This window comes from Hyaena hyaena, unplaced genomic scaffold (genome assembly GCF_003009895.1).
Source record: "Hyaena hyaena isolate Hyena2069 unplaced genomic scaffold, ASM300989v1 scaffold_129, whole genome shotgun sequence".
Taxonomy (NCBI): domain Eukaryota; kingdom Metazoa; phylum Chordata; class Mammalia; order Carnivora; family Hyaenidae; genus Hyaena; species Hyaena hyaena.
In genome coordinates, this window is record NW_024080763.1 from 2,372,595 (window position 1) to 2,387,189 (window position 14,595).

At 55.5% G+C, this 14,595-nt stretch overlaps 1 protein-coding gene across 1 annotated transcript in view; it reads left to right on the forward strand.

Annotated features, from left to right (window-relative positions):
- Positions 1-1,423: 1,423 nt before the first annotated feature.
- Positions 1,424-14,595, forward strand: part of CPXM2 (carboxypeptidase X, M14 family member 2) — a 136,689-nt gene continuing 123,517 nt past the window's right edge. Inside the window, exons 1-2 of the mRNA XM_039237960.1 lie at positions 1,424-1,799; positions 11,442-11,540. Coding sequence (XP_039093891.1) covers positions 1,493-1,799; positions 11,442-11,540 — 406 coding nt within the window. The 5' untranslated portion in view covers positions 1,424-1,492. The remainder of the gene's footprint in view (positions 1,800-11,441; positions 11,541-14,595) is intronic.

The following is a 14,595-nucleotide window of genomic DNA, read 5'->3' on the forward strand; positions in this document are numbered from 1 at the left end:
GGAATGGGGATCGGTCACATGGCGAATGGACTGTCCAGGTGTGATGGAGGGCACTACTTTAAGATGGGGATTCTCCTGGACCAGCTGGGTGGCCCATCTAGTCACAGGAGCCTTCCCTCCAGCTGGAGGCTGGGAAGATGTGGCGAGGAAGAAGCCAGAGAGCTCTGAAGCCACAGGGAGGGCTCCACGTGTCACTGCTGGCTCTGAGGTGCAGGGACCACATGCAAGGGCCAGAGAGAAGCTCCTAGAAGTCCTCATGGGAAGCATGAGAAGGAATGCAGGCAGTCAGGGGGAGGAGAGACTGGCGGTGCCCACGGCCCGCAGGTACCGCGGGAGCTGGGTGTTACCCGCCCCCGGGGAACTGGACTCAGCCAGCACCCGGTGTGGCGCTGAAAAGCGGGCTGTCCCCCCAGAGGCTCCCCGGGGCAGTGCAGCCTGCTGATTCGAGTCCGGTGACAGCGCTCACACTTCTCGCCTGCAGGGCTGTGAAGTTAATAAATGCGATTGTTTTAAACCACTAAATTTGTGGTACTGGTACTTTGTTAACAGCAGCAATAGGAACCCAAGGCAGATATCTTTCCCCCCAACACCCAGCCTGTTGTCCGAGGAGGGAAGGTACTTTCTCATAATTTAGTGAGCAACCTGCCTGCCCCATCAGCAGGCCCTCCCCCGAGCCTGCTCTTTGGAGGAACCCATGTCCTGTGACTTTCAGGACGGCAGCCCCAGGATAACTGCTCTCTCTCTCTCTGTCGTCCAACAGAGTCCCCGTCTCAGACTGGACCTGGGTCCCTCCAGGGTCCCCAGGCCCAGCCCCACGGAAACTTTACTCCTAGGAACCCTGGGGACCCTGGGGGGGGGGGCGGGGCTCAGGAATTCCTTATTCACCGTTCCTGAAATAGGATCATGGTCAAGTTGAGCACAAGGTTTGTACGGCCTGTGGAGAACCTTGTCTGGTGTGGAGGCAGGGACGGCGCAGGGGTCAGGGGAGCTGGCGGCTAGGCTTTGGCCTCTAATTTGCTTCAGGAGGTTGGGAGAGTCCTTCCTCTCTGCGGGCCACGTTTCTCCACCTGGGAAAGAAGGGCCCCAGCTTCCTTCTAGATGGAAACTGCTCTGAGGCCTGGGAAGCAGCGCCCAGCAGGGCAGCTCACCGCCGGCGTCGGGGGGGCAGCGGGAGGGACAAGGTTTGGAGACCGTCGGTGGGGTGAAGGGGGCTTCAGCACCTGCCTGCGAGGCGGGCCTCCGCGGGGTCAGCGGGGAGAGGGAGGGAAGACGGAAGGGCGGGGCCGGCCCCCTGCGCCCGCCCCGCGCCGCGGCGCGCCCCTGCCCGCCCCCGGCCCGGCCCAGCCCAGCCCGGCCCAGCCCCGCGGGCCGGTCACACGCGCGCAGGCCAGCCGCCTCCCGCGCCCCGTGCGCCGCGCTGCCGTCCGCGCCCGCCGCCCGCCCCGCACTCCCGGCGCCCGTGACCCTGCCCAGGACGCGGGGCGGAGCGGGCATGGCCCGCCGGGGGGCCGCCGCGCTGGCACCGGCCCTCGCGCTCCTGGCGGTGGCCCTGGCCGCGGTGGGCGCCCAGGGCGCAGCCCTCCAGGCCCCGGACTACGAGGTGCAGGAGACCTGGAGCCAGGAGCCCTACTACGCGCGCCCGGAGCCCGAGCCCGAGCCCTTCTCGCCGCCGCTGCCCGCGGGGACCGGGACCGGGGAGCGGGAGCCGCGCCCGCCCGATCCCAGGCCGCCCAAGAAGGCGACCAAGCCCAAGAAAGCTCCTAAGCGGGAGAAGTTGGCTCCGGAGCCGCCTCCGCCAGGTAAGCCACTTCGTGCGCTGCGCGGCCCGAGGGGGCGCCCGCGGCCGTGCGCCTCTCCCAGCGGGGGCCCGCGGGTCCAAGGGGACCGCCGGCGTCCAGGCCCGCGTGTCTGGGACGCGACCCACCCGCCGCCGCCGCCGCCCCCTGGGCACTGCCCTGCGCGTCCTGCGGGCCGCTGCGAACGCCCGGGCACCTCAAGCGGACGGCTGTCCCCTCGAAGGCCCGGGTGCACCGTGCAGCCGGCGGCTGGTGGCGCGAGTGCGAAACCGACTGAGCAAAGGCTCTCTCTGCCGGACACCCCTTCCGAGTTCTGTCTACTTTTTCAGGCTTCCTACAGGGCGTGTTCTTGGGAGTGGATTTACGAGTTGGCCACGCGAAGAGCTGGCTGGCTGGCTGGCTTTGGCACATGGCCTCAGGGAGGAAAGCTCCGCAGGGGGCCTTTACCCAGCCACTGTCCCCCCAGCTCCCTCCCTCCCGCCCTCTCTGGGTCCCGTGAATCCCCTGCTCAGTTGGAGCAGGAAGGCAAAGCCGCTGCTGGGGACGCTCGGGTGCCGCAGAGAGGATGCGCTGCAGATGGCCGGGATGCCCAGGGGCGCCTGGCAGCCTGCGGTGCCAGCCTTCCGTCCGCTGGCTTCTGGCAGCCCTGTCTTGGCAAATGACTTCCATGCGGTTTCACTCCTTGGCCGGGGGTGGGGGGGGGAGCTTTCTCTTAATTGTTCTAAATGTTCTTTGCTCCAACTGCAGAGGGCTGTGGTCCTAGTGTGTCAGGATTGGGGAGTGAGCAGGATTGTAGCCAGATTCCCTGGCCTTCGGTGAAAGGAGATCCGGGCGGGTGGCGCCAGCACAGGGCTCCTGGCATGGGAGGAATTGCTTTTGTTTGGTCAAAGGCTTCAGAAAGTCAGCAGGTGGGACAGGGTCGGGGAGGAGGTGGGGACCCAGAACTCTTGAACGTGCAGACCCCTCTCAGCGGCCCCTCTGCGCATGTCCAGGGATGGGGGGGTAGAGGGGTGGGGGAGGGGGGGTCCTGTCATGCCTCGGTGTGTCAACACCTCTGAGAATGGGCAGGCAGTTCTGCGAGTTGCATAACCCTGAACAGAACCATCCAGAAATTCCAATAACTTCTGGGGAAATAGGAGAATTAAGATGGATAAAACCACAGAGGTTTGATAGCGGGAGTGGGAAGACGCAGTCACATTTGGAGGCCATCTGCTGTGACTCCGTGAGGAACTTTGCGGATCACCGCCTCATCTGATTCAGTGGCTCCGAGGGGTGGCTGTGAGGAACGCGGGGCCCTGACAGTTTTAGGAAACTCGCGTCACTGGTTGGCTTGGGAGATTCGAAAGCCCTTCTGTGCTTTTGGACTCAAGGCCTTTTCGGTTTGCTGCTTTGAATCAGATTTGCAGGTCATTTAGGTTTTTTAGTATCTGCTATGTGATTAGCGCAGGGCTGGGCACCGTGGGCCAGAGACACGTATGTGGGGTTCTGGGACTGGCTGGGGGGAGGGCGGGGGAATGTGGGAGAAGCCCAGGCGGGCTCTGAGGACCACACTTACTTACCCAGGTCTGGGGCTCGGCGCTTAGCTTCCTGGAACTTGGTGTCTTCCTCTGCAAAGGAAGCTGAACCCGCCACCTCTCTCTGCGCAGTCAGTTGTTTTAAAGACTCTTCAGCAAAAGCTTCCGGGGTGTCAGCTGACCGTTGTGCTAGTGTGTCTGTGAGTTGTTCACTGATTCCTCAGGTGGTCACTAAGAACCTGTTCGACACCACGTGCCATCAGGGGGCTGGGGTAGAGAGTGCAGATCACATCCCCGGCCCTGTAGACCGCACACAAGTTGGTTGGGGGCGGGGGGGGGGGGCTTTGAAAAAGTAATCACAGTGGTGCTGAGGGCTGGATCGCTGATCCCCAAACTGGAAAACGGTCCTTGGAAATTCCAGAGAACTTCGAGGCTTCCTGGGAGAGCTGCCTCCCCTCCCCAGGCCTGCCATTCTTTCTAATCTGCTGGGTGGGCTTCTAAGAGCCCCACTCCAGCGAGGACAAGCAAAGTGGGACATTAACACCAACTTGAAACTCCTGCCCTCTTTTCCCCCCTGTTTTTGGGTGCTTGGCCAGTGGGGCCCTCCACCCCTGGGCTCTAAGTGGAGGAGGCTGGCTTCAGAGTGACTCCGTCAGGGTTGTGTGCTATTACACCGTGTTGAGAAAATGGTTTTCCCTCACTGTACGTGGCAGTTTGGTGTCTGTGCCGCTCGTGATATGACAGGCATTCAGTGTCTTCACTGGACTTTCTCACGAGCAGGTGGTCATCGTGTCGTAGGGAGGCATTTAGGGAGGAAGAACATCGTGTCGCCGCCTCGGGTGTGTAATGTGAACTTCTGGACCTGGCTTCATGGGGTGGGTAGCGGGTGTTACAGTATATGATACACACCGGGCCCCGGAGGACTGGCGGGGGAGTGAGGGGTTAGATTTAGAGGAGGGTATGGTGGTAAACGTGTATGTGGCTGATTTAAAGTCAATCATGTGCTTCGTCTTTACAGACGATAACACCTTTTTCGGATCGCCCTGCCTTGCATGAAGGTTGTGCTCAAGGGGAGTGGAAAGCAAGTGCTCTGCATGGTAGTCGTTGAAGGGAGACCTGTCTTAATCCCAGAGGAAGGTTTTGCTTAAGGTACCTAGGACACTGGGGACTTGATCTTGGTGTGAACTTGGCCCTGACCCATGGCTATTCTTTACGCCACCACAGAATGTGGAAGTCCCACGTTGACATTCTCCTTGAGGAGGCTTGGACAGCCGAATCCTTTGGTTAATTGAGACCGTTGCATTTTTTCCATGAGGGGCTGACAGATTCCCAGGGAAGCAGAGTCCTGATATACTGAACGTTGTGGGATCTTTTCTAAGTTTTTATTTTAAAGTAACTATAGGCTCACAGGCAATTGTAAAAATAGAAGGGAGAGGTCCTGCGTAAGCTGATGATAGCATTTTGTAGAACTACAGTACAGGACTTCCCTACCTGGGCAGTACTAAGGTTCTGTGCCGGTCGTAGATGTGGGGGTGGGCTGGAGGGCCGGTCCTGGGTGTCGTAGGCTGTCGTAGCATCCCTGGCCTCAACCTGCTGGACACCAGTGTCACCCTCCTCTTAGTTGTGACAACCAAAAAATGTCTGTAGACATTGCCAGATGTCTCGAGGAGGTTGAGGATCACAGCTCCATACAGTTATCAAACCCGGAAGTGGACATCAGCACAATACTGTTAACCAGATTACATACGTCGTGTGTCTGTGTGTCTGTGTGTGTGTGTGTGTGTGTGTGTGTGTGTGTAGTTCTCTGTAGTTTTATCACATGTACAGGTTCCTGGAACCACTCTTAACCATCAGGATGCAGACCTGAGGACTTCTTTTTCTGAGGTTGAGTAGGACTTACTATGGGACAGTTTCTGAGGTCCTCACTGTGGGCATCAGTTAATCCCAGAGTTTTAGAGCTTGGAGGAAACCACGTGGCTGTGCATATAAATTCTGGTTTGCTGCAAGATTCCAACACCGGGCTTCCCAGCCTCTGCTCGCACTCTTCCGCTGATGGGCTCTTCCTACCTCGTTCGTTGGATGAACAGTACTGATTGCTAGAGTGTTCTTTCTTGTGGGGACCTACCTACCTCTTTCTAATTCCACTTATTCAGCTATTTCTAGCCAAATTCAGTAGTTTCTAGGTCTCTGCAGCTGGAATGCTTTGGAATCCAGAGATGGAGTCTTAGGTGCCCACTTTCCATTATCCTTGGTTTGTGGCTATACTTTTTGTAGAGAATAAAATGGAACAGAAAAGTAGACCATAGTTAATATAAGTCACTTACCTTTCCCCTCCCCAGTGGTAGTAAGAAACAAACAGGCTAATAAATGAGACACTAAATAGGTGATTTGAAGATTTTTTTCCTTCCCCTTCCAAGGACTTGGGTTACTTTTGGGCTTCTGCTTGTGTGTTTGTTGCTTTCTTCCAGGACTGGCGAGAACGCGCCGCTGTTTTGAGTCTGGGCACACCCGCGTCACCCTCGCGGTCCCGGTCCCGGTCCTGAGCCCGTGGAATTTGCAGAGCGGGCGGCGAGCCACGTTTGTTTGCGTGTCTGTGCCCGGAATCAGCAAGTTTGTGTTCTGTGCTCTGTTGTGTCCCAGTCGCTGGGGGAAAGAACCAAGGACTTGTTATTTGAGCGTATGTGGTTGTAAACAAAGCCCTTTCTGTTGTGCACTGCAAGCCTGTTGTTGGAAAGGGCCTCACGCTAGAGCTTTGCCTCATCACCCTTTGGAGCGTCTTGCTGTGTTTGGCCTCCGGATGGAAACGTCTTCTCTTGGGCAGAGCTGGCGTGTGGGCATCAGGAGAGCGAGTTTGTCAGCAGATCACTGCGTATTTTAAAAGCGATCACAGTGCTGTCAGCTCCTGCGAACAAATAGCAAGAGCTCCTTGCATCAGGATATCATACACTCACTTGAAGAGGGAAATCCAAAGCGTTTGTCCCTATAAAATTCGGAGGGAAAGGACGTTTTATAAAGAAGGTCATTTGATGGGCACCAGCAAGCGGCTTTCTAAGACACCACCTCTGTTTCCAGAATGCTTTCCAAAGTCAACTCTTGGTGCTGGCAGGCCCCTAGCCTGTGCCCGTGGTTCCGGAAGCCAAGGTCTGTGCATGGGTAATGAAGGGGAGACACTCCCATGTTAGGGGGAAACTGGATTGGATGCCGTGGTTCTTAAAAATAGCCTTGTGTTCTCTTGTGTTCTCTGTGTGCCTTGAGCGTCCAAGGCTGCTGGGTCTCATGGCACATGGTGCTTTCAGTGCTGGGAAAGGGTGGCCAGGGCCTCCGAGGCTGGGTGTTGAGGTGAGGATCTCCCCTCGATGTCCCCCCTGGGGCCAGGAAGCCTGAGCTCTCAGGCTTTGCCATCTCCAGCAAAGACTCTGCTCTCTGTGGTTTTTTGAGGTCCCTACCACCATGGCTGCCACTCTGGGATCATGAAACTCATGAAATTTGGGTGTCCGTGGATGGCTGGGGGGGAAGGGTTGGTGCCCATAACTGATTGGTATCCAGTTGGCTACACATGCAGGCATTATGAAATGATCGGAGGGGCACAAAACACCTCCAGAGTGTTAACTTAGTGTTAACTCCAGCATCAGAGTTTTCTGGAATACTTGATCATGCAAAGGCATGCATGGTTGTGTGGCAGTTCAGAATTCAGAGAGAGCTGGGGTCAAAACCTGGCTCCACTATCATGAGCACATGTGGCTTCTCCAAGCCTCGGATTCCTCACTGTGACACAGGACTAATGATGAGCCGCGCTTCCAGAGGCATGGGCGGGTCAACTTCCAGCCTCGCGGTCTTTGGAGACTCGGTTTGGGGGCTCCTTCTACCCAGTCCCCCAGAGTCCCCAGCCGGGCTGAGTCCCTGTGGGTCCTGCTGAGGAATGCAGCCTATGTTGTTGGTGCTTCCTTCTCCGCCTCTTTCTCCCACAATGTCCTCACTTGAACCCCATAAGTCACCTCTCAGATACACTCCTGCACCTAAGGCTGTGTCTCAGGCTGTTTCCAGACGGAACCCAGACTGAGACAGGCAAGTACCAGTGGTGGCCTGCCCGGCGCCCGGCACATCCCGCCTGTTGCTCTTACACTGGTAGATCCTTTGATGCAAAGGGCTTCTTATGTGGATGCAAGTCAGGAAGGTGTGTCCTGCTGTGTAGATGTCGGGAGCGGCTGGCCCTCATGCCCCTGAGGCCCTGATGGGGACCAAGTCTGCACAGGAGGCTGGCCCAGAGGAGCGGAGGATGGCCAGCTAGTTTCCCAGGGAAGACCCAGCGGGGATGGGAGAGCTTTTGATTGATCGGTTGACTGGTTGATTTGGGTCTAGCCCTGGTGAAAAGTGCTTTGAGAACTTCACTAGTGCCTCCATCTCCACCCCAGACCTTCAAGGTCACCGATTCACGGAGACAAGTGTCTCATTCAAGCACTCAGCCTGCCTTTAGGGATCTACTCGGTCCCCGGATTCCTGTGTCCACCAGTAGCTTGACTGGCTCATAACTGGATGAGACACAGGCCATCACGGCCCCTCAGCCTGCACACACGCGCACGGAGCGGACCTTTCTGGCCACTTCTCTTGAGGCTTTCGACGTTCACCTGCAGAGCCTCCCTGGCTGTCCCGTGTGAGGGTTCTCTGCGCATGTGCATGGCTGTGGGACCGTAATCATTGGCTGTCCTGAGCGTCTGTATTTCTGGGGAGCTCCTGAGAACCCGCTGTGCGTTTGGGTGAGGGCTTCCCTCTATGGGGGCTCCTTAGCGAGAGCAGGAGAGGAGCCCAGAGCCCTGGGCTGGATCCTCCACCAGAGAGAGTACAGATCCCCTTGGGCTGGAATTTCCTGGGGAGAATGCAAAATATGCCGCAAAGAATGTTTTTTTTTCCAGTTTCTGGAGGGGAGGGGGTTGCTACTGGAAACTCCTTGTATGTAGAGTGGGGAGAAAATAGTTCCCTATCAACCAAGAGGCACGATGTTTATCACCACAGCCCAGAATAGAACATGTGGCCTGCATCGACGCTTCAGCTTGCTACTTTTAAGGAATTCACTTCTGTCACGCAGCCCAGATGGAGTTGTTGATCTTCTCTGTGCATTATCCCACTATTGTTTCATCTACCTTCTGTGCAGACCGCGCGCGGCCTTTGTTGCTGGAAGAGAAGACGGGCTGGGAAGGGACCAGCTCCCAGCTCTGCCGCCCCCTACCCCCTACCCCTCCATCCCCGGCTCTGTCAGCCACCTGGGGTGGGCTTCTTCTCCTCCCCTTCTGTGCCTCAGTGTCCCCATCTGTAATTCCTGGTGAGCGTCCTGCCCTCCGCGGGGCCTTGCCAACATCCAGCGTGGCGATCACATGGAAATGCCTCGCAGGTTGTGAGTGACACCCCACGTGTGAGCTGTTGTCCTTTATTGGCTGGGGCGGCACCTCATGACCAGTGGCGGCTGGAGGACAGCGTCCGTGTTGGAAAGAGAGATGCCGTCTTGTGCTTGGTGGTTGCTGCGGGCCCTCCTTCCCCTGAGTTCCACCGAAGCAGGTGCCGTGGGTCCTCATGCTGCGGGTGAGGGAACGGAGCCTGGGGGGGGTGAGGTGGGTCATTGTGGGGCAGGGCAGTGGCAGAGCCCGGCTGCCCGGGGCTGGGGCCAGAGCCGCAGGCCCGTGAGAAGCTGGAACTCTGTGACCAGATAACCGGAGGAGGGGACAGGGCTTCTGCCTGTGATCTCTGCTCCTTTGCCACCTCCTCGGGGACCGTGTTCCCCACATGTCATCTCCCCCTCCCGACCCGGGGAGTCAGACACTCAGGGCTCTGACATCTGCCCCACATCTGGGCCTTTGCTGGCTCCCCAGAGCTGCGTGGGGATGTTTGTGTCATGGGCGTGGAGCTGGCCCACGAGAGGTGAGGCTGGGGGTGTCACCGGGCCACACTCTAATGCTCGCTCTCGTGTTGTGAAGGAGGCTCCCTGGGAGAGAGAAGGCTCACAACCAATGGCCGACTTCAGAGAGGTGTTGGGATGGAACATTCTTTTCCAGAACTTTGGCTTTTTCCTCACATATTTTGTAAAAATTTTCCCCCATTAATATCTTATCTTTCTTGCAAATAAGACTCCACACTCTTAAAAGTTATGGCACCAGTTTCTAAACAGTCAAGATCTTTTTTAAAAAAATTTAATGTTTTTATTTATTTCTGAGAGAGAGACCACGTGAGCAGGGGAGGGTCAGAGAGAGAGGGAGATACAGAATCTGAAACAGGCTCCAGGCTCTGAGCTGGCTGTCAGCACAGAGCCTGATGCCGGGCTCGAACCCACAAAACCATGAGATCATGACCTGAGCCAAAGTCGGATGCTCAACTGACCGAGACCCCCAGGTGCCCCTAAACAGTCAAGATCTTTACAGGCCCCTGGTCCGGCCCCTTCAGATGGGGCCGTCTTTGGAGATCACTGGCTGTGACACTGTTACCCACAGAAGAGGGGCAGATGCTGAGGTGACATCAGGCTGATGTCAGATGCCCCCAGGTTCTCTGGGTCAGCTCTCTTCTGAACATTTTGGCTCTTTGACTTTCTTGACCTGAGGGGGCATATGCACGGGAAGTCAAAGATGCTGCCATCAGGCATCACCCCAGAACACGAGGGAGAGAGCTTCAGCTTTGACAGGACCCAATGCGCCCTGTGAATTCCTTGAAGATCGAAGATTTTCTTGATAAGTCTCTGTTTTGGGGGGGTGGGTAGTGACTGCAGAACAGCCTGAAATGATTCATTAATTGGCACGCAGTCCGCTGGATGTTTTTGGTATTTCAGCTTGCTTTTTAAAGTCCAAATACATGTCCTTCTCCGCAGACCTGCCCCGCCTCTCATTCTTGTCTGTTTGTCATTTAGTGACTCATTAGTTTTTCATTCATTCATTCATTCATCACAGCTTATTATGTCCTAGACTCCAGACAGACAGCAGTAAGCAGAACCAGACACAGTCCCTGCCCTCATGGACAGACTGACCTGCGTTTCACGCATGAGATGATGCTTCACAGTACAGGTGGTGGGGGCCGCCGGCACCCCGCCCAGGCCATCTTCCCCCGAGGTACACCTGTATCCCAGCTACGGGGGCCTTGGCTCTGATGGCTCGTAGCTGATCCCTTCTCCGAAGTATTGCCCCTGGAAACCTACGTCTCTCACTCCCTGGTTGGTTGTAGAAAAGGAGGCTTCTTGTCTCCAGGTGGGGACAGTGCTGTGTGTAGCTCGTGGCCCAGAGGTCCCCATGGGGTCAGGCTGAATCAGCCTCTGGCTGAGCGAGAACACAGCCTTACTTAGCTCCTTCCTCTGCCCCAGCCTGCTTCTCCCTCTGCTTTCCCTTTAGAACCTCCTTCCCTCAATATATCATGTGAAACTGAACCCCTGCATCAGGCTCCGCATACAGGCAACTCTACCTAAGAAAGGTGCTCTCAGGGCCCATCCAAGGAGACATTGATTTAGGTGGGGGAGTTCAGGAAAGCCAAGCGAGGAGATGCCAGAGCTGAGATATGCAAGATTAGCGGGAGTTAGAGAACAGTGGAAGGAGAGGAATGGCACAGGAACTGAAGGCTGAAAGGAAGCTGGTATTTCAGGAGCAGAGAGAGCGAGTCCAGGTGACATGAAGATGGAAGGGCCAGGGGGAAGGAATGAGAAGAAAGGCTTCCTAGACTCTGGTGAGGAATCTCTCTGCCTGGTGGGAGCATCATCACCCCCATTTCCCAGCCAGGGCCTTGGAGAGAATGGGTAGCAAGGTGGGAGATGCTAGCTCTGTGGTCACAAGTCCGGATTCCAGCTCCGTTTTATCACTTAGGTGTGGTATCACTGTCTGGGGCCCAGCAGGGGTCAAAGTACTACCAGTTTTAGAATAGTGACGGCCGCAAGTATACACCGTTTTATTGGGAGTATTAATTTCCCTGGTGTTCACAAGGACACACTTCATCTCCGATGACCACAAGCACCTCAGCGTCCAGGCTGCCGTCACTGGGGACAGGGGAGGCAGAGGGCGGGGTGGGGGGGCGCTGCCCTGCAGATGATGGTTGACTTCTCACCATCCCACGAAGACTGACTCTGACATATGTGGAAGTAAAGCCCTTTCTCTCTCTCCTTCTTTTTTAGGTAAAAATAGCAGCCGAAAAGGCATGAGAACCAAGAGCTCTGAGAAGCCTGCCAGTGATGATCACAGCATTCCCGTGGCCTGTGACGAAGTCAGAGAGAGTGAGTGAGGCCCTGCGGAGAGCCTATGCCTGCCCAGGGAGGGCGGGTGCCTTGGTGATGCTGCCAGCCTCAGATCCCCCCGGGGCTGCTGGGGCCGCCCGCCACCCGCGGGCCTCTCTGGCCTCTCCTTTACCGTTACTTTTTGGGGGGACAAACATTCAGAGCCGCTCTCTGTCCTGCAGGGCACAGTAACTCACAGCCACATCCCCTCCCTGCCCCCCTTGGCACAACTGAAGTCGTTTTGGAATCTCTGGAGCCACGGGTTGCTTTCCCTGCCCTCCCCCTGCACCCCCTCCCAAGGCAACTCACTTCCTTTCTGCTGCGGCCTCAGAGCTGCCCATGAACATTGCGTGTACATTTCTTATCTCCCAGCCAGACCTAGGGGCCTCCGGGGTCAGAGAGCAAGTCTCCTGTTTACAAACCACGTGATGCTAGTCTTGGGGTCTTAACTGCGTTGTAAAAATATTTGTCTTTTAATTACTTACCTTAGGATGGTCGAAGCCATTAGTTCTAGACTCCTGGGTCAACTCTGGCCCACGAGCGCTGGCTATACTGGGATTGACTATGACCATTATCACTATTATTGTGTCTCTATGACTCTAAGCTCTGGCATCTAGGAGTGCACTTCGGCTGATATTAATAGCAACCGTTTCTTACACATTTCAGCTTTCGGTCGCTTAAGGCCAGGCACTGGGCCTCATGTGCAATATCCCCCAGTGCCTCTCTGTGTGCAGTGGATGTTACTGGTATCATCATCACCATTATCCATGTTTTATGGATCAGAATGAGACTTGGTAGTATGTGTCCTTTGCTTGTGCTTATGCAGCCTGTAGGTGGCAAAATAGAGATTTGCCCAAGATTTTGAGTCTAGACTTTCTGCTCAGCGGTACAGCGGCTTAGATAAACACAGCGTCTCACAACTTTGCCTTTACCTGTTTTCTGCTGCCACAGGAGCCCATCCACGTGTAATCGAGTCAATCGTCAGAAAGGGAGTTGTAAATTCCCTGATGCGCACTGTGATGGTTTGGGGCTGTGTTTCTAACCAAAACCTGGCTGTCTAAGAAACCATAGGTGTGACTCACGGTGCCTCCTAAGATTAAAACAGAAATTCTTCTGTAATCACTAACAAGTGAGAATTATATCCTGTCTTAAAGCCAACAGGCACGTGCTCTACCCATTGCCATTGGGAGGACCCAGCACCTGGGGAGGGTGTGTTCAGGACCCGTGATGTGGGGCTGTGTCTCTGTGGTAGGGCCCCCTCCCTAAGGAGAGGAAAAAACCCTCAAGGCAACCTGGCCATACACATATGTGACAACATCCCTCAGGAGCTTGTAAAATGAGACCACTTAATCAGACTTCATGTCTGTGTGTTACCATATGTGGAGACTAAGAAGTAGAAAATACATTAAAAAACTACGCTATGTGGTGTTCGGGGCTCAGTTCTTTTCTTCTTTTAATAAAAACTATTTTTTTAATGTTTGTTTTTGAGAGAGAAAGAGAGTGTGGGACACACACAGCACAAGCAGGAGAAGGGAAGAGAGAGAGACGCAGAATCGGAAGCAGGCTCCAGGCTCTGAGCTGTCAGCGCAGAGCCTGATGCGGGACTCAAACCCATGAGCTATGAGATCATAACCTGAGCTGAAGTCCACACTTAGCTGCCTGAACCACCCAGGCGCCTCTGGGGCTCAGTTCCTTGGGTACGAACCCAACTGAGTGGTGCTGGGAGGAATAAAGTTCCTTCCTGGAAAGAAGGGCCTCAGGGTCACGACTCTCTATGTGAGAATCCTGCTACATCTCTGCTTTTCACCCTGGCGAACCCTGTGACCTTTGGGGCCTCAGTGATATTGGAGGTAATCAGATCCCCATCTCGGGCGGGCCTTGGCCATGACTTTGGTCCCCTTGTCCCAGCAGGCTGATCAGACCACTAGCTGCTCTTTCAGGATCGCAGATGCCACAGGGTTAAGTGCCTTCTAGGGCTGGGTTCTTGCTTCCGTCACATCTGGGCCACAGAGTCCTTTACTATTTTGTTAAGATTTGAGTACTTTAAACACTTGAAAAAATATTTTGTCCAGATCTTTTTTTTTTTTTTTTTTTTTTTTTAGCTTCAGCACAAGGGTTGGTTGGAAGTTATTAAAATTTGGGGAGGCATTTTCGGAAAGTTTTCAAGGCCCATTTCTATACACATGTGTGTACACGCACGCACACACACGCACGTGTGTGCTAGCCCACTCAGAGGCGCCCCTGGCCTCGGCGTCAGAGCGCTGTTGGCGTGGACTGAGGTCCCTGGTCCCAGGGCAGCCAGCATGGCTCTGACGCACTGAGTGCACTACAAGTGATTTTGGTCTATGGGACTTCTTTACGCCGCCCTTCTGTTAAAACAAAATTGAGGAATTGGGGGTAACCTGGGAGGGCAGAGGAGCTGTGGGGGGGGGCATGATATGCAAATATAGAAGGGAGAGAGAAGACATGGCCATGGAGGTGGTGCATGGAGGCAGGTACCATGGCAGTTAGGGACCCTGGCCTGGGGTCAGGCGGGAGTGCCCGGGGGAGGTGCTGGGCAGCACGGGGTGTGAGGGGAGGCTCAGACATATAGGCGAGCCCTCTCAGAACCCTGTGTTCAGCCTCCTCCCTCCTCAGATCTCCCTGGGGGGCCTTGCTGGACAGGAGCGAGAATCAAGGGGTCGGGTGGCAGGTGGACAGATGTCACCTGCATTGTGCCCAAGGTGACAAGTCAAACAGTTGTCACCTATGTCATGTGCAAAGTAGCAAATGGGACAGATGTCACCTATACTGTGTGCCAGGTAGCAGATGGAGGAGATGTTACCCGCTTCATCTTCAGGGTGGTGGGTAGTCCTGATACTAACCCCATCTGGTCATGTGAGCGGGTGAGGTGGACTTCTCCCCCGGGGGACTCTGGCTTTGAGGACATGTGACTGAGGAGCACTGTCAGCTCAGGCAGGTTTCCAAAATGCATCTTCGATATCGTCCTGAAATCACTCATGCAGTTGCTTGCATTATTGGCCTAGTCCTTCACCCTTCCTGTATCACCACGTTG